The sequence below is a fragment of the Pollicipes pollicipes genome, unplaced genomic scaffold (genome assembly GCF_011947565.3).
Source record: "Pollicipes pollicipes isolate AB1234 unplaced genomic scaffold, Ppol_2.1 Scaffold_3216;HRSCAF=3773_pilon_pilon_pilon, whole genome shotgun sequence".
NCBI lineage: Eukaryota > Metazoa > Arthropoda > Thecostraca > Pollicipedomorpha > Pollicipedidae > Pollicipes > Pollicipes pollicipes.
This window is the reverse complement of record NW_023596251.1, coordinates 4,030,553-4,058,202: the sequence shown is the minus strand read 5'-3', so window position 1 is coordinate 4,058,202 and position 27,650 is coordinate 4,030,553. Positions and strand designations below refer to the sequence as shown.

The 27,650-nt window shown below is 59.7% G+C and overlaps 1 protein-coding gene across 1 annotated transcript; it reads right to left on the bottom strand.

Moving 5' to 3' along the window:
- Positions 1–1,779: 1,779 nt before the first annotated feature.
- On the bottom strand, positions 1,780–27,533 carry LOC119091023 (VPS35 endosomal protein sorting factor-like). The gene is made up of 6 exons (XM_037213744.1): positions 27,418–27,533; positions 16,775–16,918; positions 16,023–16,189; positions 14,571–14,688; positions 13,228–13,290; positions 1,780–2,295 (listed from the first exon to the last, which is right to left on the bottom strand). Exons 1-6 carry the CDS (start codon positions 27,463–27,465, stop codon positions 1,780–1,782), a joined length of 1,056 nt encoding a protein of 351 aa, XP_037069639.1. The 5' UTR covers positions 27,466–27,533.
- Between the last annotated feature and the right edge of the window lie 117 nt (positions 27,534–27,650).

Genomic DNA, 27,650 nt, shown 5'->3' with positions numbered 1-27,650 from the left:
TGAAAGGTTGTTAGCAAACGCATGAGAGAAGTTCACTTTTGGGGGCTAACGCACAAGCTCTTTGCCGTGAGCTCTCGGGGCTGGTTATCGCTGAAAATGGTGCGCAGAAGCACGACTGCGTCTAACGAACGCATGCCAGCGACTGGTGGGTAAAAAACTCCGGTAAAGCCAGACTAACCATTGCCCCCCCCCCGCAAAAAAAAACGGTTTAATTGGTGGCCGTGCAAGGGATCAACATGCCTCCTGGAGGAATGAACTATCCGTAAATCGTTATTTCAAACAAAAAACCTGCATACTCGACGAAAGAGATCCAATTAGAAAAACTGGCTTCTCAAACGACCGAGCGCCGCGCGCAGGTGTTTCCGATGGCTGCTTCAGCCAAAAGCAGTTCTTAACGACAGTACCAAAGCGTCAGACATTTTGCATCTGAATCGCTGAACAGGTTCAAGTTTTCGTAGTTTGAAGGAAAAAATCAGCGATGTCAAACATCGTGTTAACAAAGGAAGATATCTGCGGCCGCCTATGAGCCATACGACTACCACCCTGAGACGTCCCCTACACCACATCCGAGTTTCACTCCTAAGAGCTCTTGTCACTCTGAGACTTCCCCAGCACCACATCCGAATTTCACTCTTAAAAGCTCCTGTCACTCTGAGACTTCCCCAACACCACATCCGAATGTCACTCTTAAAGCTCCTGTCACTCTGAGACTTCCCCAACACCACATCCGAATCTCACTTCTAAGAGCTCCTGTGCCCGCACCGCCAGGCCGTCACCCGCCAAAATGGCGTAGAACTGCGTTCCCTCCCGGCCGAGCGCGGCGGTCGGATGGCCGGCGTCCTGAGACCGGACGCGCCGCGCGCAGTCTAGTCAGCGGCTACACGAGGACTTAAGACGCGACACCCTCCTCGTAACAGGCTCAGAAATAGGACCCTTGCGCAAGGTGAAGACGTTTGTGTCGCGACCAACGACGGCAGCCGAGTCGCGTAGTCGGATCATGAACCCTGAACCGCTTTGGTAGGACCACGCACCCACACACCGCAAATCGGCCTCCTAATTCTCCCAATTCTCCTAAATCTCTCACACGTCAGCTGTCGGTAATAACGACATGACAGCAGCGGAGGCATGCACGTGAAGTGAACATAAGACGGCAGTCAAACTGGTAGCCGCATAAGATCTTTAATCTTGCTTCTAAAATGTGTTCACCTGTTCCCAGATAACTTTTTTCACATCTCACACCATTGCGTTGGCCCAGGCAGGCTGAAAACAACGCAATCTGTGCAGTGCAGGGTCATGTTCAGGGCGCACACCAGTGCAGGGTCATGTCCAGGTACTCCCTCCATCATCACTGGTCAGCAGCCCACTGGCACAGCGCGCATGTTCTCAGCATGGGGTCGTGTGCTGGCCACAAGCCGCTGAGAGCCGGCCGCGATCACATGGACGCCGTGGACACCACTCGCCGCCACAGACGGCAGCACCACACTCCCACCCACCGCCCGCCCCCGCGGCCGGCAGCACCACACTCCCACCCACCGCTCGCCGCCACGGACGGCAGCGCCACGCTCCCACCCACCGCCCGCCCTCGCGGCCGGCAGCACCACACTCCCACCCACCGCCCGCCCCCGCGGCCGGCAGCACCACACTCCCACCCACCGCCCGACCCCGCGGCCGGCAGCACCACACTCCCACCCACCGCTCGCCGCCACGGACGGCAGCACCACCCTCCCACCCACCGCTCGCTTCCGCGGCCGGCAGCACCACCCTCCCACCCACCGATCGCTACCGCGGCCGGCAGCACCACCCTTCCACCCACCGCTCGCCACCCCATGCAGACGCTCCGAGCTGGCGGCCGCCGGTGCTCGTCATCCGACGGTCTAGGCACTCACCGCCGGGGACCGAGTACAGGCACTCACCGCCGGGGACCGAGTACAGGCACTCACCGCCGGGGACCGAGTACAGGCACTCACCGCCGGGGACCGAGTACAGGCACTCACCGCCGGAGACCGAGTACAGGCACTCACCGCCGGAGACCGAGTACAGGCACTCACCGCCGGGGACCGAGTACAGGCACTCACCGCCGGGGACGGAGTACAGGTACTCACAGCCGGGGACCGAGTACAGGCACTCACCGCCGGGGACGGAGTACAGGTACTCGGGCTGCGACAGCGCCGACAGCAGGCGGAGAAAGTCGATCATCAGCGCAGCCAGCTCATCCGTCCCCTGGAGCCACGACATCCTGTCCAGGGCCGCCAGCAGGCCCCTGACCAGGTACAGCGGCCCCTGGGACGGCTGGTCCTGAGGGGCACGGCAGGTCAGTCAGGTCAAACTGCTCTGTCCGAGGCCGCCAGCAGGCCCCTGACCAGGTACAGCGGCCCCTGGGACGGTTGGTCCTGAGGGTTGCGGCAGGTTAGATCGGGCCATTCTGTTCGGAGGCCTGGAGAAACTCCCGACACGGCACAGCAGACCCTCAAACGGTGGTTTCATGACTCTCACGACAAAGTGACATACTCGCAGCGTACTGAAAGAGGAAACTGTGTTTTCAGGATGTTACCGAAGACGGGACAGCGTCCCCAACTGCTTCGGGACGTCGTGCGACGATCTCAGACGTTATCGGAGTCCTGGCCGAAGTGCAGAACGTTCTCAGGGTACCACTGGCAGCCCGGCCGCCCCGAGGGCCTTCACGGCAGTCTCAGAGCGTCATAAGAGGCGTCCTCAGAGGCCTTCGCCCATCTCAGGACGCCTTCAGAACCTTAACGGCAGTCTCGCGACATTCCTCGAATCGTGCGGGCCGCCCTGAGACGGCCGGCAACAGCCGCGGGACGTTCTCGGACGGCGAGGCACGACGGCCGCCGAGCCTGCGTACGGAGAACCACGCCACTTACGAACGCCTCAACTGCACGGCTGTACCGAGAATCGGATGGCGCAGTCGGGCTGGTGACCTGCGGGACACGGCACTGTCGCAGCTGGCACCGGCGCGGCAAGGCGGCATCAACACTGTCGCAGACGGCATCACTCTGCCGTCAAATTAGAGGGCACAGAGCATACGGGTGCCACGAGGTACGGAGGTATCACGGAGCACAGGTGTGTCACAGGGCAGAGAGGTGACACAGGGCACAGACGTGTCACAGGGCAGAGAGGTGAGACGGAGCACAGAGGCGGCACGGGGCACAGAGGTGACACATGGCACAGAGGTGTTGCGGGGCACAGAGGGGACACAAGGCAGAGAGGTGGCACGGAACACAGAGGTGTTGCAGGGCACGAAGATGACAAGGGTCACATAAGTGTTACGGGGCACAGGGGGGACACAAGGCAGAGAGGTAGCGCGGAACACAGAGGTGTTGCAGGGCACGAAGATGACAAGGGTCGCAGAAGTGTTACGGGGCACAGGGGGGACACAAGGTAGAGAGGTGGCATGGGACAGAGATGACAACGGAAGGAGAGGTGACACGGGACATATACAGGTGAAAGTAAACATCCATGTGAATCTTACAAACACTAAAACATCGATCGAAACTTTGTCCTAACCACTATGCACGTGAAAATCCACCATCTGGACTGCCAGGAGCTGCATTACAAAATGCACGTGACCTGACAAAGGGATGGCCGCGACAAGATGGATCGACGGGGGCTAACTTACAGCACGGCCTAACACTACGAACTGGAGTCCTTTACAGCCGCCTTTACAGTCACCCGACACTGCGGAGTAAGTCTGCCAAACCCTTAGCCCGTTCGGCATTCCTGTTGCCACCGGCCACGCCGTGGCCCCCTGCCGGGCGCAAGCTTCCGCGGATCCACACCGGCTCGTCTGACCGATCACCGCCGTTTGAGCGGAGCGGTCATCATGGCGCCGATGAGCGATGTGATGATGATGATAATAATGATGGTGATGATGATGATGATGATGATGATGATGGCGGTGGCGGAGGCGGTGGCGGTGATGATGGCGATCATTATTATCATCATCATGATCCAATTGCCTTGTTCCGTGGCATAATTCCGTGGAATGCGAAATAAAGGCTAACAGGGGTGTAAGTGACACCCAATTTGCCTATTTTCAGATGCGTTCACACGTTCCGTTTGTTCGGTTTTGTAGTCATCCCAATGCAAGGTCGCAGATATGCTGTCTTTTCAACGTGCTCCACAGTCTGGGTGCTGCTAAATAAGATGAGATTCGAGAGCGGCAATTTGTTGGCGATTACCCATTAGGGTCTGCTATCGGGGAGGGGGGGGGGGGGGTAAATCTCTTGGAATCAGCTGAGACAAAGTTGTTCCTTGGCACACGGGTTAAAGATCCCGCGTGCCAATAAAATCCCGATCCCGCGGATTTCGTTTCGAGGTTACGGGACGGAGGATCAGCTGCCCCCCCCCCCCCCCAGATGCGGCGCTTAAGCAGCTGAGACATCCCAAGAACCACCCATCACAGCTGTCTGATCACACTGTGCCAAATCTGCGCCTGTGATGTCATACCGTGTGCACCTGAGACAGCTGTGACACCGTCGCGTGCCGTCCTCGGCAGCTGTGACGCCATCCCGTGCTAGCGCTGCCGCCCAGTCGGCGCTCGGCGGGGCCCTGATCAGTGCTTCGGCGAGACCCCAGCCAGGGCGGCCACGAGGTGAGCTCATGGCCGACGGCCGCAGCGTGCGCCCAGTATGGCGTGGCGCAGTCAGGCATCAGATCAAGGAATGAATGCGGATACGGCCGTGAACGCTGGGAACTGCAAATCTAAGAATACACATTCTCCACATGCGAGCTAGATGAATGGGAGTGGTCAGCGAGCTGCAATGCTTTATCTCATCGCCATTCTAAGGTCAGAAAACCTGTGAGGCTCTTTCGGTCACCCCGCCCCGACAAAGATCTACCGCAGACAATAAGTTTAGCATTACTACGATTACTGTGGCTACGGTCTTCTCCAACACGCACAGAAATAGTAAATGAAGGTGAACATGGTGCAATGCAGGCACACACCTACTCGGCCTGTGTCTGCCATCCCAAGAGCAAAGTCCGTGTCGCATTTTAGGCAAATCAAAGTAGCTGGCGCAACTACTAATTCAGAAAAAAAACCGTGCGATTCATGACCTTTAGTTGAAAGCTCTGCATGGCATGGCATTTTGACGTTTCGCTTCTCGCACAAAAGCATATTTTCAGAACGAATCTCATCATGCCGTCTCAGCAATTTGCAGCTGGTAGTCGGTCTATCGCCCATGCGCGTCATGTGTTCTTCTTAGGAGGGAGAGCTGCATACAGTGGTGTGTGCACATCTCACTGGAGGCAACACTGGCCACACAGCTGCTCTTCTGAGGCTAGGGCTAGGGTTAGGGCTGGGGCTAGGGTTAGGGCTAGGGTTAAGGATAGGACTAGGACCAGGACTAGGACTAGGACGAGGACTAGGGCTAGGGCTAGGGCTAGGGCTAGGGCTAGGGCTAGGGCTAGGGCAAGGGTCGCGGCGAGGGCGACAAGGGCGAGGGCGAGGGCGAGGGCGAGGGAGGAATGACAGAGAAGAACGGAGGAACGGAAAAAGAGTCCAACGAAATACCAAGGGGGTGGGGGAGGGACGCGAAAGCGAGAAATAAAGACACACTGATTGCAGTGAGAAGAAATTCGGTGAAACGCCCGATGTGATGACGTACTGCTGCGACAAAACAGCCATGATGAAATCCACCAAAGACGGAGGCAATAAAGCCGTACACGCCAGCAAAATAATGCGACTTAGCGTTCCTTCCAAAAGCCGTCGCTTGGACAGAGATAAGCTCCGTGAAGTCACAAAGACAGCTGTCGACGAGGAGAGACCGATATAGCTGCCCACGCACTGCGGGAGTCGGGAGGCTCCTCATTGGCCAATGCGAGCGTCAGAAGGCTCTCACTGGCCACGCCAGCGGCGTGGGCTCCAAGCCGTACCACCAGCAAGGCTTCGCGGAAGATGACCACTTAACTATGTTATGCCGTGTGCGATTGCCCTGTGTATTATTGGCAAGACCCTTGCACCGCGTGTCACGGGTAACCAGCACCGCAAGCGCACCGTGAGCAGTCGCCGGTGAATGGCAGACAGGCACGGCAGGCAGCAGGTAGGCAGCACAACCCTGCATGCTGGCACTGATAAGGCCCGGAGTCACAACTTCGCATCCGCATCCCAAAATGGCCCGCGATAGCCGCCGGTCCGGCCATGGCCTGCGATAGCCGCCATCCGACCATGGCCTGCGATAGCCGCCGGTCCGACCATGGCCTGCGATAGCCGCCGGTCCGATTATGGCCTGCGATAGCCGCCATCCAACCATGGCCTGCGATAGCCGCCGGTCCGACCATGGCCTGCGATAGCCGCCGGTCCGACCATGGCCTGCGATGGCCGCCGGTCCGACCATAGCTTGCGACGGCCGCCATCCGACCATGGCCTGGGATAGCCGCCGGTCCGACCATGGCCTGCGATAGCCACCATCCGACCATGGCCTGCGATAGCCACCATCCGACCATGGCCTGCGATAGCCGCCTGTCCGACCATGGCCTGCGATAGCCGCCTGTCCGACCATGGCCTGCGATAGCCGCCGGTCCGACCATGGCCTGCGATAGCCGCCGGTCCGACCATGGCCTGCGATGGCCGCCGGTCCGACCATGGCCTGCGATAGCCGCCGGTCCGACCATGGCCTGCGATAGCCGCCGGTCCGACCATAGCCTGCGATAGCCGCCGGTCCGACCATGGCCTGCGATAGCCGCCATCCGACCATGGTCTGCGATAGCCGCCGGTCCGACCATGGCCTGCGATAGCCGCCGGTCCGACCATAGCCTGCGATAGCCGCCATCCGACCATGGCCTGCGATAGCCACCATCCGACCATGGCCTGCGATAGCCACCATCCGACCATGGCCTGCGATAGCCGCCGGTCCGACCATGGCCTGCGATAGACGTCATCCGACCATGACCTGCGATAGCCGCCGGTCCGACCATGGCCTGCGATGGCCGCCGGTCCGATCATGGCCTGCGATAGCCGCCATCCGAACATGGTCTGCGATAGCCGCCGGTCCGACCATGGCCTGCGATAGCCGCCGGTCCCGGCGTCTCAAACCATCGCACCGCCATGTTTCGAAACAAGCACGCCAGTGTAGCCGGAAAGCCGACGGAGCGGCACCTGCGCCTCTCTCCAGGAAGTGTCGTGGCTGCGGTGGCGCGCGGGAGCACGCCCCAAACTGTAGCGCACGAATGCCGACCGCGGCGGCAGGCGCCGGGCGGACGCGCCTGGCCAGACGACCCAGCGCCAGGCAGCGGCGCCGGCCGCCACGGCCCGCGGCGGCCGGCGCCGCAGCTGTCGCGCAGCTAGCTCTCGTTAGGGCCGTACCGGGAAACAGGCACAGCGCCCGCGCGGACGGCGAGTGGGGCCCGGCGCCGCGCGCCTGCTGCAGATGCGCCGCCCCGGCCGGAAGTCCCGCCTCAGGCGGCCGTGCCCTCCGCACAGCCGTGCCATCACATCACGATCGCGTGGTGCTGCTCACAGCCGTGCCATCACATCACGATCGCGTGGTGCTGCTCACAGCCGTGCCATCACATCACGATCGCGTGGTGCTGCTCACAGCCGTGCCATCACATCACGATCGCGTGGTGCTGCTCACAGCCGTGCCATCACATCACGATCGCGTGGTGCTGCTCACAGCCGTGCCATCACATCACGATCGCGTGGTGCTGCTCACAGCCGTGCCATCACATCACGATCGCGTGGTGCTGCTCACAGCCGTGCCATCACATCACGATCGCGTGGTGCTGCTCACAGCCGTGCCATCACATCACGATCGCGTGGTGCTGCTCACAGCCGTGTCATCACATCACGATCGCGTGGTGCTGCTCACAGGCCGTGCCATCACATCACGATCGCGTGGTGCTGCTCACAGCCGTGCCATCACATCACGATCGCGTGGTGCTGCTCACAGCCGTGCCCATCACATCACGATCGCGTGGTGCTGCTCACAGCCGTGCCATCACAATCACGATCGCGTGGTGCTGCTCACAGCCGTGGCCATCACATCACGATCGCGTGGTGCTGCTCACAGCCGTGCCATCACATCACGATCGCGTGGTGCTGCTCACAGCCGTGCCATCACATCACTGATCGCGTGGTGCTGCTCACAGCCGTGCCATCACATCACGATCGCGTGGTGCTGCTCACAGCCGTGCCATCACATCACGATCGCGTGGTGCTGCTCACAGCCGTGCCATCACATCACGATCGCGTGGTGCTGCTCACAGCCGTGCCATCACACCACGATCGCGTGGTGCTGCTCACAGCGTGCCATCACATCACGATCGCGTGGTGCTGCTCACAGCCGTGCCATCACATCACGATCGCGTGGTGCTGCTCACAGCCGTGCCATCACATCACGATCGCGTGGTGCTGCTCACAGCCGTGCCATCACACCACGATCGCGTGGTTGCTGCTCACAGCCGTGCCATCACATCACGATCGCGTGGTGCTGCTCACAGCCGTGCCATCACGTCACGATCACGCGTGGTGCTGCTCACAGCCGTGTCATCACATCACGATCACGCGTGGTGCTGCTCACAGCCGTACCATCACGTCACGATCACGCGTGGTGCTGCTCACAGCCGTACCATCACGTCACGATCACGCGTGGTGCTGCTCACAGCCGTGTCATCACATCACGATCACGCGTGGTGCTGCTCACAGCTGTACCATCACGTCACGACCACGCGTGGTGCTGCTCACAGCCGTACCATCACGTCACGATCACGCGTGGTGCTGCTCACAGCCGTGTCATCACATCACGATCACGCGTGGTGCTGCTCACAGCTGTACCATCACGTCACGATCACGCGTGGTGCTGCTCACAGCCGTACCATCACGTCACGATCACGCGTGGTGCTGCTCACAGCCGTGTCATCACATCACGATCGCGTGGTGCTGCTCACAGCCGTGCCATCACATCACGATCGCGCGTGGTGCCGCTCAGCCCGCCCGCGTGACAAGCGTTTTGGTGAAGCGTGCTGCGCCGTTTGGCGGTCGTTGTGGGAGGACCGTGCAGCGCAGCAGGGCGGCACGCGGCTCCTGGCTGTCGGGTCCAGTCTGGACACGCTCGCTGCGAGCATTGCATGCATACAGGCCAACAATACCGCAACATTCGGGCTCAGCACGATGCGCAGCTGGGGGGGGGGGGGGGAGGGCACGTAACTGTTGGAAGCACGTGAACGTGCCGCTGTCACATGACGAATAACGAATCGAATAACGCTACATAATGTATAATGAATGGCGCTGGCAGAACATAAGAAAGCACCAGCACGTGTTTTAGGCATCAGCGCACGGCAAATTCTTCGCCCGACGTGCAGTGACGCCCAGACCCACCGCCAGTGTCCATCCGTTACCGAAGATACAAACCCGTCACGGGCCGATACCACCGTGGCCGGGATGAGATGCCGCGCAATCAAACCGCGTTTTCCCGACGATGGTGCTAATCCTTAAGGTGCATCGTTCCGCCAGATATTTACACATTTTGCCTCCCACCTGCTATGATGGCAACAAGCATGATGACCCGCAAACGGTGGCGGACGAGTCATGATGACCCGCATACGGTGGCGGACGAGTCATCGACGCTGGGCGGCCCCCCCCCCCCCCCCCCCGACTGTGATCGGGCTTGTTTCCGGGTTGTTATCGGGCTTGTTTCCGGGCTCAGAGCCGTTCTATCTGTCGTTTTTTGCACGTCTCTTGGGGGTGGGATGTTGGATTATTGGAAATAGAAAGGTGCCGAAGGGCCTCACGCAACCGCAGAGGTTTTTCCGTTACCAAGAGTTTCCACCAGTAGGAGGAACCTTCCATAAACTAGGAGATATCACTGACCAGGAGCCAGAAACCAGGAAATATCACCAACGTACTCCCATGCAGGACACCCGTCGGTACCACGGTTGCTTGTAGCGCCATAAGCAGTCCCAACCGAGATGCTCCCTCTCTCTCTCTCAGGAGTTTCCCATGAGTGCTGCGCTGTTCCTGGAGAGGTGTCGCCGCGAAGAAGCTGACGATACAATGACGCAACTTCCATCGCGTTCGGCTGAGACATCTGACAGCAGCATGATGAAACGATCCTCCGCGCGCGTCAGTGCCGTCTCCGGCTGACACCAGTGGCGTTCCCAGAATATTCTTGCATGCACACGGCCCCGCACACCACGGCACAAGATTTCCATTGGCTTTGACAACGAATATGCCCTATTAAGGCCTCTTGTAGGGACCCCTGACAGGCCGCAGCCTCCTAAGCTCATCCATCCCTCCATCCTCGGACACCGAGCATTGATCAGTTACGCTGGAACTGATCACTGATCATTAGCGCTGACGATGCCTGGGACCACGCACTGTGACGCAGACATCGGCCGCAGCCATCGACCGCGGCTGCCGACGTCGACACCGCTTATTCACATCGACAGAGGCACCAGGAACAGACACGCACCACTGACACTGGCGATGCCACGGACCGACGCCAGCAGCGAGCGCCGCCGCCGCCGCGGACGCCGGCCTGACGCACGCCGCGGCGCTTACCGGAAATACGAGCAGCGCGGAGAGCAGACTCCGCACCAGCGACAGGGTCGGCGCCAGCGCTGAGCGCCTCCGCTCGGCCGGTCCCGTCTCCGCCGCGATCTCCGGCAGACCGCTGATGGCCGCGCGCATGCAGGCGTCCGCTGAGAAGCAAGGGGACCGCTGGTGAGGGTGGGAGACTGCTGGTTAAGGTGGAGACCGCTAGTGAAGGTGCGAAAAGCCTATCTGAAGACACCTAGAGAGATAGAGCGAGAGAGCGCGAGAGAGAGAGAAAGAGAGAGAGAGAGGGGGGGGGGTCGAAAAAAGTCAGATCAGTGTACCCTCGTGCACTGATCTGACCGGCGACGTACTCTATACACATTTCATTAGTCACTGGTGAGGATTACGGATACCAATGACGAAGAGAGCAAGGAGATTCCCAGCGACGGAGCAAGGAAAACACCAACAAAAGCAAGGAAATAATGGCGAGGGACCTATGGGATCGTTAGAGGGAGAGAGAGCAGGGGGATCAGTGGCGGTGAAGCCGTCGGATTAATGACGACGAAGCGAGGAGAAGTCCGGCGGGGAGAGCGCCAGGAAACTCACCAGCTACGGAACCGGGACATCAATGGTGAGCGAGAGAAACGGGACATCAATGGTGAGCGAGAGAAACGGGACATCGATGGTGAGCGAGAGAGCCGGGCCATCAATGGTGAGCGAGAGAGCCGGGCCATCAGTGGTGAGCGAGAGAGCCGGGCCATCAATGGTGGGCGAGAGAAACGGGACATCAAGGGTGAGCGATAGCATCACTGATTGAAAGACTGACAAAGGTCAGCGTCGAGAAAGCGGGGGACCACCCGAGGAGGAGCCAGCAGATCACCGTCCACGAAGGAAAAGGTCATCAGCGAGGGCCTGGTGTCGTTCCCTGAAGCCGGTACTGTACAGCAGAGAGCAATACGCCTACACCAGCAGGCAGCGTTCAGCTGAGTCCGCGCCCGCCTCGCAAATCAGACAAGAACCGAGCGACGACGCGCACGCCGGTCGCCCCGTCGAAGCCGGACGAGCGCACGAGGCGACCACGTTGTCCAGTGCGCTCTCGTTTTAACGGGACCACCCGCCCACAGACCTCCGCTGCTCGGGAGTCCGAGCGCGGCTGTGCGCAGCTGCCACATACATTATGAATCAAAGCGGCGCCTGGGCACCGGCATCGGAGGCCGAACACGCACCGGTTACACATCTGGGAGCCGGCCACAGTGGCGCCTGTACCACGCCCCGACTCGGCGCATCACCCCGGGCCAGTCTCCGGTGTCGAGGTAACACGCCGGACAGAGCGACGCCCGTACCACGCCCCGACTCGGCGCATCACCCGGGCCAGTCTCCGGTGTCGAGGTAACACGCCGGACAGAGCGACGCCCGTACCACGCCCCGACTCGGCGCATCACCCGGGCCAGTCTCCGGTGTCGAGGTAACACGCCGGACAGAGCGACGCCCGTACCACGCCCGACTCGGCGCATCACCCGGGCCAGTCTCCGGTGTCGAGGTAACACGCCGGACAGCCGACACCACCTGACGTGACGCCGGACATGTCTCTCACTCTCACCTTCACCCTCCCCAGCGGTGCTACTTGCCGAAATCGGCTGGGGACGGGGCTGAGGTGATCGAGTTGACTTAGCGGACCACCAAACGCGATTTCGTTCGGGATTTCAGCCGCTTTAGTTCGTCTTAATCCAACTATGTTATTGCATGAAAAATGTGCCAGCTTTTGCGCTGGCCTAACATACGTGGGACCTCGCATTATAAAACACTTGGGTATCATTCAAAACACTATATAAAATACTAAGTTATCTATAAGACACTATTTCGTGCAAAATGGAAAAAATATCGATGATATCTTTAAATTTCTAGCTAGCGAGAGTTCTGAGGCATTTGTTGCATTTCATTGGCCCAGTAATCTCTTTTTACCTATGTGCATTGGGAAGCACTGAAGAGAGAGCAAGAAGAGCATTGAGGAATTTCAACTAAAACTCCCATGCGATGCAACTCCTCGCACTCGGCGGAGATCTGCTATAATTCACCCTCCCTAACCAACACATCTGACTCGCAGCGTCTCACGACTCGCCCATCTCACTGGACACATTCCGTCCCACTCCACTTTCCAAGAACGTACCCTGTCCCACCCCGCTCTCCTATAACGTACTCTGTACCTCCCCGCTGTTCTATAACGTACTCTGTACCTCCCCACTGTTCTATAACGTACTCTGTACCTCCCCACTGTTCTATAACGTACTCCGGTCCCAGATCTTCAGTTCTCCGCGACCCCTCTCCGTCCCGCTCCAGCTCCCCGAGACGCACCCCCGTCCCGCTCCAGCTCCCCGGAACGCACCCCCGTCCCACTCCAGCTCCCCGGGACGCACCCCCGTCCCGCTCCAGCTCCCCGAGACGCACCCCCGTCCCGCTCCAGCTCCCCGGAACGCACCCCCGTCCCACTCCAGCTCCCCGGGACGCACCCCCGTCCCGCTCCGGCTCGGCGGGACACACCCTCGTCCCGCTCCAGCTCCCAATGGCGTACCTTGTCCGGGACAGCCGCCGGAGAGGGCCACCTGGGCCGTCACGGCGTACAGGCGCGCCCGCGTCAGCACATCGTCCAGCGCCGGCAGGGTGATGAAGCAGAAGGCGATGCAGGCAGCCGAGAACGCGCGGCGCCGGCCGGCGCGACGCGCCGCCGCCGCCACCGCGTGCACCGCCACCACCAGGTGCGTCGTCACCGACTCCAGGTTGCAGAAACCGCCGCGCGCCTGCCGGACGACGGGATGGGGTCGGTCAGGGACGAAACGGTGGGCTGTGAAGGGTACGGCAGCAACAGCGTCGCACGAGGAACGGGTGGCATGGTTGTAGATGTTATAGGCATGGAATAGTGAGGCATGTATGGATACATGTGTGAGTTGTCAACGGAAGGCCCAGGTCGTTGCGTTGGACGAAGACACCGGACAGCATAGACTGCGCAAAAGATGTGGATTAGGTGTGAACTCGTCCAGCACGTTACATCATAGTTGCAGCTGTTTTGCTGACGAACTGACGAACCCGTGAAACGTGACGAACCAGCACAAGCTGACGAACTCGTGAAAACAATTATTTTCATCGCAACAACGCTGATTGGGATGCTGACACGTAAACTCCTGAGCAAAATACGCCATATTTGAGCTCAAATGCTCAAATGTGACGAAATAATGTTCAATTTGAATGAAGATTGAACATGCATATCGCGTGCACGTCCTCTCGTAGTGCGTAATCTGATAACGCGTCGAAGTCACAAGTCTTCCGATCTGACCTGATCTGACTCGATTATCACCCAGCGGATCAAAGTGCGTGGACAACTCTGCAGCTGCCGCTCGTTAGCAACTCCCGGAAGGGCTTCGGGCAAGCGGCCTGGTGGGCTACGGACGGCGACCGCTGGAGCTCCGCCACACACAGTGGACAGTTGCGACGAGGTTAGGTAGGTATTGGGCTTAAAGTGCGTATCCCCCGCAATAGTTATTTGCGCTCCAGTGGCCAATTTTGACAAGATTATGGCATTTGTGAGCTACAGAGGGGAAAGCCGCGAGACGTTCATTCCGTCATAAACAACGTTTCCAGCTCCTCACGCGGCCGAGGAAGCACGTCGGCCGAATGTGCCATCACGAGGCACCAATCCCAGAGCGGGTGCAAGGCTCGGCCCCACCGGCACGCACAGACCAGCCTGCCTCTGGCCAGGGAGGGGAGGACACGGCACGGGCCGGCCACCTCACCACACCGTGCGCCGCGAGCTAGATCATCCCGCAGTCCCGGCTCGCAAACGTGGGCCAGAGGCAGAGTGGTCCGTTCACCTGGAACCCCGCTACACGCGAGGAAACCCTCCTTGGCTCGTTTTCTGAACCTAAAGCCACGCGCACATCCCATTTGGGACAAAACGATCAAACAAGGAATCACAAATGCACAGTCCAAGCTGAAGCCTGTGCATCACGTTTCACCACGGCCGCGTGACGCTCCAGTCAGAGCCTTCAGCTCACAGCGCGGGCCTATACCATACCGCACGCACCTGCACCAGCAGGTCCAGCGAGCTCTCCAGCTGCGAGGGCGTCAGGTCCACGGCCCGCTGCAGGAACTGGCAGATCAGTGCGCTCGTCTCCCGCCGCTCGTCGTCCAGGGACAGCATCCTGGCGACGCGACAACGGCCGGCTCATGACCACTGTGTGTAACGCTACGGTCACCGATGGTCAACGGCCGGCTCATGACCACCGTGTGTGACGCTACGGTTACCGATGGTCAACGGCCCGCTCATGACCACCGTGTGTGACGCTACGGTTACCGATGGTCAACGGCCGGCTCATGACCACCGTGTGTAGCGCTACGGTTACCGATGGTCAACGGCCGGCTCATGACCACCGTGTGTGACGCTACGGTTACCGATCGTCAACGGCCGGCTCATGACCACCGTGTGTAGCGCTACGGTTACCGATGCTCAACGGCCGGCTCATGACCACCGTGTGTGACGCTACGGTTACCGATGGTCAACGGCCGGCTCATGACCACCGTGTGTGACGCTACGGTTACCGATCGTCAACGGCCGGCTCATGACCACCGTGTGTAGCGCTACGGTTACCAATGGTCAACGGCCGGCTCATGACCACCGTGTGTAGCGCTACGGTTACCGATGGCCAACGGCCGGCTTATGACCACCGTGTGTGACGCTACGGTCACCAATGGTCAACGGCCGGCTCATGACCACCGTGTGTAGCGCTACGGTTACCGATGGCCAACGGCCGGCTTATGACCACCGTGTGTGACGCTACGGTCACCGATGGTCAGCGGCAGTGCAACCCTAGTCAAAGCCTCCGAAAAGTTCCAGGCTAGAAGCTGAAGCTTGCTGTGCAGCGTGATGGCGACGACGCTGGGACGCGCCCGCTGGGGTTGGCGGCTGGTGGAGCACAGGTTTGCTGGGACGCGCCCGCTGGGGTTGGCGGCGGGTAGAGCACAGGTTTGCTGGGACGCGCCCGCTGGGGTTGGCGGCGGGTAGGGCACAGACACTGCCATCACCGGGACGCCCACACCGCCGTGCACCGCTGGTGTAGCGGGCTCGTACCCCCCTCCCCCCCCCCATGGCAGCGCCGCGCAGACCTCACGTGCCAGAGCCGCGTGCCCCTCAGGAGGCCGAGTTTTGCCTTGCTCATGTTGAGGAACCGCGCAGTTTTCAAGCGGCCGAGCCTCGGTGACAAAGTCGTGTATCTCTAACGTGACAGTCGTGTACCTGGCACGCAAGACGCACTGCATTGTCATGAGTCGTGAATGTATTATCGTGGGTCGTAAATGTATTGTTGTAAATCGGAATATAATGTGGGTTGTGAATGTATTGTAGCGAGTCGTGAATGTATTGTCGTGGGTAGCGAATGTCCTAAATGACAGAGTCGTGTATCCCTCGGATGGGAGTCATAACAGCTCACGAGACAGCCGCTGTCGCACTGCTGGCGTGGCAGATCCATGCATTCCTCACGTGACAGAGTCATGGAGGGTCTGGCAGCAGGCCATGCCCAGCTCCACCAGGGCCGGCTCGGTCGTCAGCTCTTGCTGGCAGCTCGTCAGCAGCTGCAGCAGCCGACGACTGACCCGCTGCCGCACCTCGTCCTGCTGCAGCAGCTCCAGCAGCGTGGAGAAGCTGGTCTGCGGCAACGAGAGGAGCCGCCCGCCGCCGGCGTGATCCACACCGGCGAGGCGCCGACTGACGCCGCCGCAGCCGCGCACGGCCCGTGGGGCAGGGCGGGAGAAGGAGGGGGAGGGCAGGGGTCAGGGAGATACTCAGCTGCCTAACTACGTGCTTATCACACACTGGATTGCTTTTGGCACAACACAGAGCGCAGAAGAACAGGCAGCAAATAACAAATACGTCAACAAAACGGGTTGCATAAAATCATGCCAGATCGCTGTGGTACCTGTCTCCCGGGTTCTGAAAATACTACTACACCGTGTAGCGACCGGTGATTAGCGGTTTATAAACAGTTCAGAAAGCATTCCGTGAGGCCACAGTCATGCAGAACGTGTCCAAATCAGCGACTTTAACTTGTCAAGTCTGCCAATACGACCTGCATTTCGGTTTCGCGCACTCCTGTACATCTGTTCATCTTTTAGACAGCATGTACCACAGGCCCGACGCCACCTTGAATATAAGGGCCTGCCTGCGGGCAGCCCGCCCGGGGAACATCCGCCGCCTCGTCACCAGCACGCGCGGCTCCAGAGGGCACCACTCACCATGTGCACCAGATGGTGCAGCTGCGATCCGTCGCCGATTGCCTTGGTGAGCAGCGCCTCCAGCTGCGGGTAGTGCTGCTCGAACTGTCTGTCCGGACCGATGTGGTCCAGCACGTCCTGAAGAAGGACCTTCAGCTGCCGCGGCTGGGGGCACACGGACCAGGCGGTCACCTCCGACCCCGGACCTGAGGAGAGGCACCTTCAGGTGCCGCGGCTAGGGGCACACGAACCAGGCGGTCACCTCCGACCCCGGGCCTGAGAAGAGGCACCTTCAGGTGCCGCGGCTGGGGGCACACGGACCAGGCGGTCACCTCCGACCCCGGGCCTGAGGAGAGGCACCCTCAGGTGCCGCGGCTGGGGGCACACGAACCAGGCGGTCACCTCCGACCCCGGACCTGAGGAGAGGCCCCTTCAGCTGCCGCGGCTGGGGGCGCACGGACCAGACGCATCACCTACCACCCCGGATCGCCTGGATAGTGGCACCTTCAGCTGCTGCGGCTAGGGGTGGAGCGACACGATGTGCTGTCCCCAGTGTGGGGGACTAGCACGTCCTGGAACACGTGCCATCGAAAATAGTTGCTAACTTCAGGTGGGCGTAAGATGGCACTCGACGTAGTCTCCGTGATCGGCGCTTTTCGTTAGAGGAGCGCAATAAGGTCAAGGGCTGCAGGGTATTAGCCACTACAACCATTATCAACAAGCAATTTGTGCCTAGCTTGCCTCATATGAAGAGCTGCATGCAGTCACGAGCTGCTGCAACTTGTCCCACGACGACATAACAGCCCCGAGCGAAACATTCACGAGCTTTGGAAACGCCGCTCATCATAAGCTCATCTGAAACGCCCCCCCCCCCCTTCCTCCCCCCCCCGCTGCCCATCGGTGCTGGTTCACGCTGGGCCACCTGGCACGAGTCTGGTCAGCCGTCGCCCGGTCAGGGAGTATTCGGCAGCACGTGCTTCGGTGAGCGGAGTCGTCCGTAACGGAGTCACACCGGTGGCGGTACGGACACGGAGTCAGGCAGGTTAGACAGAGTCAGGCGGGGTCGGGCGGAAGGGAGTCACACCGGTGGCGGTACGGACACGGGGTCAGGCAGGTTAGACAGTCAGGCTGGGCCGGGCGAAGGGAGTCACACCGGTGGCGGTACGGGCACGGGGTCAGGCAGGTTAGACAGAGTCAGGCGGGGTCGGGCGGGGTCGGGCGGGGTCAGGCGGGGTCAGGCAAGGTCACGCAGGGTCCGTCAAGGCCAGACAGGGTCGGGTAAGATCGAGCAGGGTCGGAAGTGGTCGGGAAGGGTGGGGGGGGGGGGGGGGGGTGGTCAGATGAGCTCCGGCAGTCAGGCGGGGCCAAGATAGGCTCCTGGTGTCAGGCTGGGCGCGCCGGTCGGCGGCCAAACCGCCGCAATCCCCCGCGCAGTGGCCGCCCAGCGCGAGGCTACGGCGGTGGCGCGGCGCCACCCTGCGGCCGAATACGTGCTGCAGCCTGGGCTGGCATGTGTGCGGTGACGGCACGCAGGGATGCCCCCCGCGCGGGCTGCCACGCTGACCTCCCAGCTGACGACGCCGTCGTCACGGCTGTAGGCTCCACCGAGCTATCAGCGAGCGTGAAGCGGCCAACGGTACAGCGACAGGGGGCAGCTGGCTGGCTGTGGTGCTGGTGCCACGGGCCGATCGGTGAGGGTTGCTACTGCGACATTAAGCCAGCTACTAAGGCAATGCGCACTGAGTGCGCAAATATGAGAATGGACCCTTTCGAGGGCTTATGACACCAGACGCACCTGCGCGCCGGTGCGATCCTGCAGGGAATGTGTGCATCGGAAGTGAAGCTTATGACACCAGACGCACATGCGCGCCGGTGCGATCCCGCAGGGAGTGTGTGTATCGGAGGTGAAACTTATGACACCAGACGCACCTGCGCAACGCTGCGATCCTGCAGGGAATGTGTGCATCGGAAGTGAAGCTCATGACACCAGACGCACCTGCGCGCCGGTGTGATCCTCCAAGGAGTGTGTGTATCGGAGGTGAAACTTATGACACCACACGCACCTGCGCGCCGGTGCGATCCTGCAGGGAGTGTGTGTATCGGAGGTGGGGCTTCCGCTCAACTCGTACGTCAGGCTCACGGCATTCGTCCAATGCGGCGAGGGACAGCTGTCTGGAGAGACGACTGCCGATGCTGGGGGAACAAGTCATGGAAGGAAAACTGCGGTGCTTCGAAAGATAGGCGCTGCAAACACGAAACAGATCGGAGCGCAGCGGCGTGCCTTCGCACATCTCCTGCTCCCCACCGTCGACAGAAGTCTTTGTTACGAACCTTGTTGTGTAGTGTAATGCGAGCGGCTACATCTGTGATCTATCTGGGGATAATATCATACATCCAGGTGTTCCTGTCACCCCGCCTTCACACCTATCCAGCAGCACCCCATGCACCAGAGAGCAGCGATGAGCAGCAGTAAAACTGCGGGCAGCGCTGAGCAACTCTGTCCACCTGTCAGGAACTGTGAGCAGCTGTGCGATCCAGGAAGCCACCAGGAACCGCAAGCAGCTGTCCAAAACTATCGCAATCTGCGCCGAACTGCTAACAACTCCGAAGCGCCGCCAGAGACTGCTAACAGCTATAGAGACCTGTCCCCGCCGGCTTCTGAGGTCAGGAGGCGCTGCGGAGGACCATCAGGCGCAGCGAGCCGCGACGGCGGTCAGCCCCTCCCCCCCCCCCCCACCCCCTGCACGACGGCCGCAGACCGCCGAGCTCGGCTGCGGCACCGAGTCACACACGGCACGCACGGCCGTCAGCTGGCGCGGGCGAGCGGTGATGCGACTCCAGGCCGACTGACGCGCAGCTCGCAGTCGGAGCACGACGCACCCCACGCACACTGTCGGCGTTCCAAGGGGCGCGGTGATCATCGCCGAGGACTCGCCCGACGTGAGGCGCCCGCTCTAAGCCGGGCTATGTGAGCGGCGCCTGCTCTGAGCCGGGCTATGTGAGCGGTGCCTGCTCTGAGCCGGGCTATGTGAGCGGCGCCCGCTCTAAGCCGGGCTATGTGAGCGGCGCCTGCTCTGAGCCGGGCTATGTGAGCGGCGCCCGCTCTGAGCCGGGCTATGTGAGCGGCGCCCGCTCTGAGCCGGGCTATGTGAGCGGCGCCCGCTCTGAGCCGGGCTATGTGAGCGGCTGCAGTACGCGCACACTGCTGTCACCAGATGGATAACACACACCGAATGGCCTCCGTCCATGGTGGCGCCCGCTATATATATATATATATATATATATATATATATATATATATATATATATGTATATATGATTTATTTATTTATATATATAAATATATATGTAGAAATCAACCTACTGATGTTTTCCAATAAGTTCCATCCCTTCATGAATTCGGAAACACCAGGGGTCGCATCGACCTCCCTCCCATCATTCAGCGTTATAAAAACGGCGACTCTGGGCGTCGGTTAAGGGGGTAGGGGGGGGGGGGGGGGCTACAAATGTCCCCGACCAGTTCGGCACGGGTTTTAATTCGTACCGCACGCGAAAGCGCATAATTTAAAACGTGTTTTGTTTTAAGTTCGAGTCACTCATGTAACCCGAAGAGACACCGTTCCATTCCTTTCTTTCCTCTTTTCAAGCACGTGAAATCCTTATACCTGTTCACGCAGAAGCTAAGTATACCAGCCCTATGGAGACCTTTGTCTCTGTTGCTGTACATAGAACCTTTTTAATTTGATATGTGATGTGGCCAAGTAGTCTAGATGATATGCACTGCACTGAGAAGAACTTACGGAACTGCGATCTGACGCTTTCCGTCGGCGCGAGGAAACGGATGCCCTTCCGCGCTGGCAGGGAGAGGACGAAAACATTCACATTATTTATTTCCAGTCAACGCCCAGAGCCTTTCGGGAGTCCGGGAAAAACCTGTGAAAATCTGATCGACCAAGAGTGCTCAGGCATTGGGCTAGACAGCGTCCCTGCCGCGGCACTGGGCCCTACCAAAAAACGCAAGGAGATCAAGGGCAACGTGTGAAAACTCCTTAGCAATCAGATTGACCCGGACGCGGACATATAGGGTACGGGCAACAGCGTAATGTCCCTGGCCAGCGTAATTAACCCCAAAATCCCATCCCCCGCAGCACCCCCTCAATCAGCAAAGAATTAACTTTGTCTGCTTATGAACTGTTTACTTTGGCCAGCATCCGCTCTTGGTCGTCTGTAGACTAAAAGACGTCCAACTGCGTTGTGTATAACGTTTTGTTTTGTTAGAAATCTGCGTCCGGCTGTGAGCCTCTTTGGAGCCTTTGGGCCCTCTCGGCATGGTTCACGAGGGGCATGGTCCCGTGCTTTCCCCCTCCCAGTCTGTATCCGTCACCGACCTGAGCAGCCTAATAGGTGGGGCCCGCCAGGAGCATAGGACCATCCATTCAAATAAGAAGTAACCAAAGCATAGCATGGATAGCCCTGGAATGATCGAGACTGCCAGAGCAGGTAAAAGATGTAGCCCCCAACAAGAGCGCGAGGTCAGCTCCCGAGCAGGCCATCATAAAGGGCCCCGTAAGGGCGTAGGGACCTTCACCCAAATAGGAAGTCCCCGAGACCCAAAGTAGAGGGCCCCCGGATGATCGGGTGTGCCAGAGGAGGGAAACAGATAAGGTTCCCAAAAAGAGCGTAGGGCCCTCAATTCAAATAAGAAGTACCCAGAACCCTGTGCACAGGGCTCCGCAAGATGGACTGTACCCGAGCAGATTATCAGACGGCCCCCGACAGGAGTGCAGGGCCCTAAATTCAAAGGTGGTGAACAGACGGGCCCCCGACAAGAGCGTAGGACCTTCCATTCAAATATAAAGTCCCCAAGACACAATGTGGAGGCCCCTCAACAACCGAGTGTGCCCGAGCAGGTTAGCAGATGGGGCCGCCGACAAGAGCGTAGGGCCTTCCGCTCAAATATGAAATACCCACGACATGATGTAGAGGGACCCCGAATGATCGAGTGCGCGACATCATGTCAACAAATGGGGCCCCCGTCAAGAGCGCAGGGCCCTCCATTCAAATAGAAAGTACCCAAGGCCCGACGTACAGGTCACCCAACAGTTCAATGTGCCGGGGCAGCTTATCAGAAGGGGCTACGACAATAGCACAAGGCCCTGCATTCAAATAAGAAGTACCCTGGCCCAGTGCAGAGGGGCCCCCCGAAAGATGGAGTGTACCCGAGCAGATTATCAGATGGCCCCCAAAGGAGCGCGGAGCCTTAAATTAAAACATCAAGACACAGTGTGCAGGGCCCCAAACAATCCAATGTGGCCGAGCAGTAAGGCGAACAGAGGGGGGGGGGGGGCGACAAATGCGTTGGCCCCCCGTTCACATAGGACGCACCCAAAACTCGACGTAGAAGGCCCCCCGAACGGTCGAATGTGCCCGAGCAAGTTATCAGATAGGCCCCCGACAAGAGCGTAGGGCCCTACATTAAAATACCCAATGTGAAGGACCCCCAAACAATCCATTGCGCCTCAGCAGGCTGACAGATGGAGCCCCGACAAGTGTGTAGGGCCTTTTGTTCAAATATGAAATGCCCACGACATTATATAGAGGGACCCTGAACGATCGAGTGCGCCAGAGCATGCTAGTAGATAATGCCTCGTCAAGAGTACAGGGCCCTCCATTCAAATAGAAAGTACCCGAGACCCGACGTAGAGATCCCCCAACAATCCAATGTGCCCGAGCAGCTTATCGGAAGGGGCCGCGACAACGGCGCAGGGCCCTCCATTCAAATAAGAAGTGCCCAAAACCCAGTGTGGAGGGCCGCCGAAATATGGAGTGTACCCCAGTAGGTTATCAGATAGCCCCGATGGGGGCGCAGGGCACTAAATTCAAACACCAAGACACAATGAGCAGGCTCCCAAACAATCCAGTTAGGCCGAAGGCGTGAACAAACGGGGTCCCCGACAAGTGCGTAACGCCTCCATTCAAATAGGACGTACCCAAGACTCCATGTAGAGGAACCCCGAACGATCGAATGTCCCCGAGCAGCTTATCAGATAGGCCCCGACAAGAGCGTAGGACATGCAGATAAAACGCACCCAAGACCTCGCGTGGAGGGTCCCCCAAAATATCGAATGTATCCCAGCAGGTTATCAGACGGCCTCGACATGAGCGTAGGGCCTACACTAAAATACCCAATGCGCAGGGCCTCCGAACATTCCAGTGTGCCGAAGCAGGTCAACAGATGGGGCCCCGACAAGTGTGCAGGGCCTTCCATTCCAATAGAAAGTACCCAAGACCCAATTTGGAGGGCCTCGACCGAAAGCGTGTGCATGAGCAGGTTAACAGATGGGCCCCCGACAAGAGCGTAGGGCCCTAAACAAGCGGCATAAAATTGGAAACGCCATAGACCAATGCAGAGGGAAAATGAGCATATCGCGAATGTGTCGGTAGGTGAACCGAAACCAACATTAAGGCCCCCCCCCCCCCCCCCCCGAGCAGCCGAGAATACCCCGGCAGGTTAACATATGGGGTCCCGGCTATAGCCCACCGAGCCTTTCTGGTAAACGGAAAGAGTCCTTGGAAGGTGCCTGATTGAGAAGAGCGCCACGGCACGCTAGCAGGAAGGGCACGGCAACAGTGCAGGGCCCTTCGAGCAAACGCAAAGAAATCAAGGGCAACGCGGAAGGCTCCTTAGCGATTCGAATGACCCTGCAAGGGGGCATATAGGTTACCCCGAAACCGCATAGGGTCCCTGGACGGCGTAATAAGGCTTAAAATTTCCAAGTAAGAACTTTTTCAGTCATTGAATATTTCCTCCCTCTTCCCGTTGGTCGTTCACTCTTGCTTACAGCTGTTCTTGGGGGCCTGGAAATCCAGGGATTGCCGCGTCCAATTTTGCCGCGTTTTGTGTTTAAAAACTGTACCTTTTCGGTCGACTATGGGTCCTTTGGAGCCTTGGCCCGCTTCGGGGCCCTAAGCGGGAGGGGAGGGGGGGGGGGGGCATGGCCACGTGGCCACCCCGTTTGGATCCGCCCCCGCTGAAAGCTGCCTATTTACACGGTGTGCCACGTTGACGTCGAGTGTCTTTGCCTTTTAAAATTTAGGATCCTTGTTGATGGTATACCGTCAAGTTACAACGGTAATCGAAACATGCCGTGTTATCAACAAACTTGTACCTGTCACCAAGAGGGGATCTCAGTGGTGGCCAAGGCTGGGCAACGACTTTCTCTGTGTGAACAGCTGGACATGTCGGTAAAACGGGAATGTCGTCCGCGTTCGCACTAGCGCCTTGCCGGTGACCTGCGCTAGAGCCTCGCCGGTGACCCATGCTAGAGTCCCACCGGTGACCTGCGCCAGCGCCTCGTCGGTGACCTGCGCTAGCGGCTCGCCGGCGACCTGCGTTAGAGCCTCACTGGTGACCTGCGCTAGAGCCTCGCCGGTGACCTGCGCTAGCGTCTCGCCGGTGGCCTGCGCTAGCGGCTCGCCGGTGACCTGCGCTAGGGCCTCGTGGCTGGCAGCCGCGTTGGAGCCTCGGCGGCAGCCACGCCGGAGCCCCTCCGGCGGCGTAGAAGTGTACGTGGAGGTCTGTCACGTGCTCCGTGCCAGTGGCCGCTGACGGGCCCATGTTATACGGTCATGCCGGCAGGGTGGCGGCGCCGACCACAGCGCTGACAGCTTGCGCAGACGCCAGCTTCTCGGCTGCCTGCCGCCCCGCAACTGCCGCAGTGTGGCGACCTAGCGCTGCCCTGAATCCAGCGGGCCCCATGGAAGCGCCGGTTAGCGGACGGTGAACCTTATGCGTAAGACAGTTGCGTTTGAGTTTGTATATCTGGCACGGAACATAAGGTGTCACAGCATTTGTCATGTCATTCGGTGCAGACAACCCGAGGGCGTTGCTTTATTGCGAGCGTACTCAGTGCACGTGAAAATTGACGATAACCTGAAAAGCCATGTGGCCACTGTCAACGGCGCCGACAGCAGCCAGCCAAACATGGCGCTGCTCCAATGACACGCTCCCACCCACAGGCTTTCCCCGCGTAGGTCGTCTCCTCTCAGTCTGCCGCGTGCACGCAGCTGGGTCAGGTGTGCCCGGCGGCGGCCGAGCGCGGCGTACCGCCTCGCCCTGATCCCACACTGTCCACTGAGCGATGGCGCGGCCGGCCGCACCTCCTGGACCCAGCCTCGCCCCGATCCCACCGTCCATTGAGGGATGGCGTGGCCGGCCGCACCTCCTGGACCCATCGGCCCTTTGTCCCTGGCACAATCACGACAGAAAGGGGTGATAGCGACCTGTTCCGTCTCCGTCTCCGTCTCCGTCTCCGTCTCCGTCTCCGTCTCCGTCTCCCTCTCTCTCTCTCTCTCTCCACAACATGGGCGCAGAGACCACGGGAGTTTTCAGCAGAAGTCCGTTCATTAATTAGCTCCAAAATCCGCACGCTCCAGTGCCACACTACAGCAGCTGCGTCCGCCAGCTTCCCGCGACGCGCCAGTATTCAATTCCTACTTCAGTGAGAACGGCGCCCAAGCACCTCTGCATGGCCCGGCAAACACCTGTCGCAGCCCCGCATGACACAGTCGCACGGACCGTACCCGCCGTTCAATTCGTATCGCATCGAAAAGGCGCGTGCTCGGGGAGCAGAGCACAGCATGAGCTTGTGCATGTGCTCGGAGCCAAATAACGTTACTAGCATGCGAGCTTTCTAAATGAGCGATAATCAACCACTGACCGCCTACCCCGCCTCTCACCGCGTCATCTAAAACGCGTGGAGGATCTCCCGAGGCAAACGTCCGTGGTGCTTTCACCGGCTTGGCGGTAGGTTCAAAGCTCTCCTTTACTTTGTTACTTAGCTATTGAGTTTTGAAGGAGCGCCAACTGCGCCAGTTATTTGCGCCAAAGCTCTCCCTTCAAGCGGTCAGTCCAGCAGGAACGTTCATCACAGCCCGAGAGCTATCAGACAAGAAGGGCATCGCTATTGCCACTCCGGTGGCGGAAGCACCTCCGAGAAATACGCCGCGTGAGAACGTCCCCGTTTATAGCTGCACAGTAAACGCCGAGGCAGAGTAGGGCAGTCATTGCAATGGTTGTCCCACCAATGGTACGGTATTGGCTGAACGGTCCATACATATTTTCCATGCCTTTCGTTGCGTCAGTTACATGACGGAAAGAAAATCATAAAATACATTTACAAACGAAAAATAAAGAACAAATTTAAAGGCACATCCGTGTGACGGCTGACTCAAATAAAAAGGCATTTCCAAAGTGAGTCCTAGTATAATGGCAAGCAAGGCGGGGCCACTCTCAGAACAACGCGTCTTCTGAATACAGAGAGGCGACATCAGATAGCATCTCGGAAAGGTCGGCTGCTATTACCATTCATATTTACGGCGACACCGGGGACATCACGGCACTGGCCAAACCAGTGTCTCGGGCCCGCCTGGAGTGCCCGGCTGCTTCGGCCGGGCGGCACACCAGCGTACTGACTCAGTGTCAGGCTGCTCCGGCCGGGCGGCGCACCAGCGTACTGGCTCAGTGTCAGGCTGCTCCGCCCGGGCGGCACACCAGCGTACTGACTCAGTGTCAGGCTGCTCCGGCCGGGCGGCGCACCAGCGTACTGACTCAGTGTCAGGCTGCTCCGGCCGGGCGGCGCACCAGCGTACTGACTCAGTGTCAGGCTGCTTCGGCCGGGCGGCAGACCAGCGTACTGGCTCAGTGTCCGGCTGCTCCGGCCGGGCGGCAGACCAGCGTACTGGCTCAAGGTCAGGCTGCTCCGGCCGGGCGGCACACCAGCGTACTGGCTCAGTGTCAGGCTGCTCCGGCCGGGCGGCACACCAGCGTACTGGCTCAGTGTCCGGCTGCTCCGGCCGGGCGGCACACCAGCGTACTGACTCAGTGTCAGGCTGCTCCGGCCGGGCGGCAGACCAGCATATTGGAAAGAGTCGTCACTACGACCAAGTCAGCGTCCAGCACGGTCAGCAAGGGCAACCAGCAGCGCCCAGCCCGGTCAGCGTTAGCGCCCAATATGGTCAGCGTCCACGCCCAGCACGCCCAGCGGCGCCCAGCATGGTCAGACAGCAGCGCCCAGCGCGCCCAGCACGGTCAGCCAGCAGTCGCCGGCTGTCCCACCACGATAGGGGACGGGGGCGGTCGTCGTTACTAGCCAGCCGCCGGGCCGCTCGCTGACCCGTCCGTGATTAGATAACTGTTCCAATCAGCCTGCAGTGATACAAAAGCCACAACACAGGCCGGACAAATGCAGAATCTGAGGAGAAACCAATCACAAAACCAGAACAACAGGGCGATTGGGACCAAACAAGCACTGGGAACAAACGCGGAAGACAAAAACTGTGCGAGCCCGTGCACAAACTGATGTTAGAGAGGGACTCCGTGAGGGCGGCGTGCGCGTCTGCCTGCCCATCAAGCCGCTCACTGTCGAAGCGATCATGATGGTGACGATGATGGTGATGATGATGATATACAGAGTTGGGCTTTGGGACGCGCCGACTATAATGGTCATATGGTGCCCATACCTTACTGTTTACGGGAAACATCGAAAGAAGAGAGATGGGCGACGCCAAACACCCACCTTCCGCACCCGAAGCAGGGTCGCAACAGCACGACCGCCCCCCCCCCCCCCCCCCCACCACGGTGGTCGCCCGCGGCGCTCGCTCACCCCGAAGTACTTGGCGACGAAGCCGCACCACTCCGGCAGACAGTGCATGTACTCGCCGGTGGTGGGCAGCGCCAGCACGAGCGGCCAGACGGCGCTGAAGAGGTGACGCGGCGCCGGGCCCGGCAGCCGGCCGGCCGTCAGCAGGCCGCCCAGCACGGCCAGCAGGTCACAGTGGCGGTGGCCGGGGAAGCTCCAGTCGCTGCGGCCCGGCCCTGGCACGGCGCACCACCCGC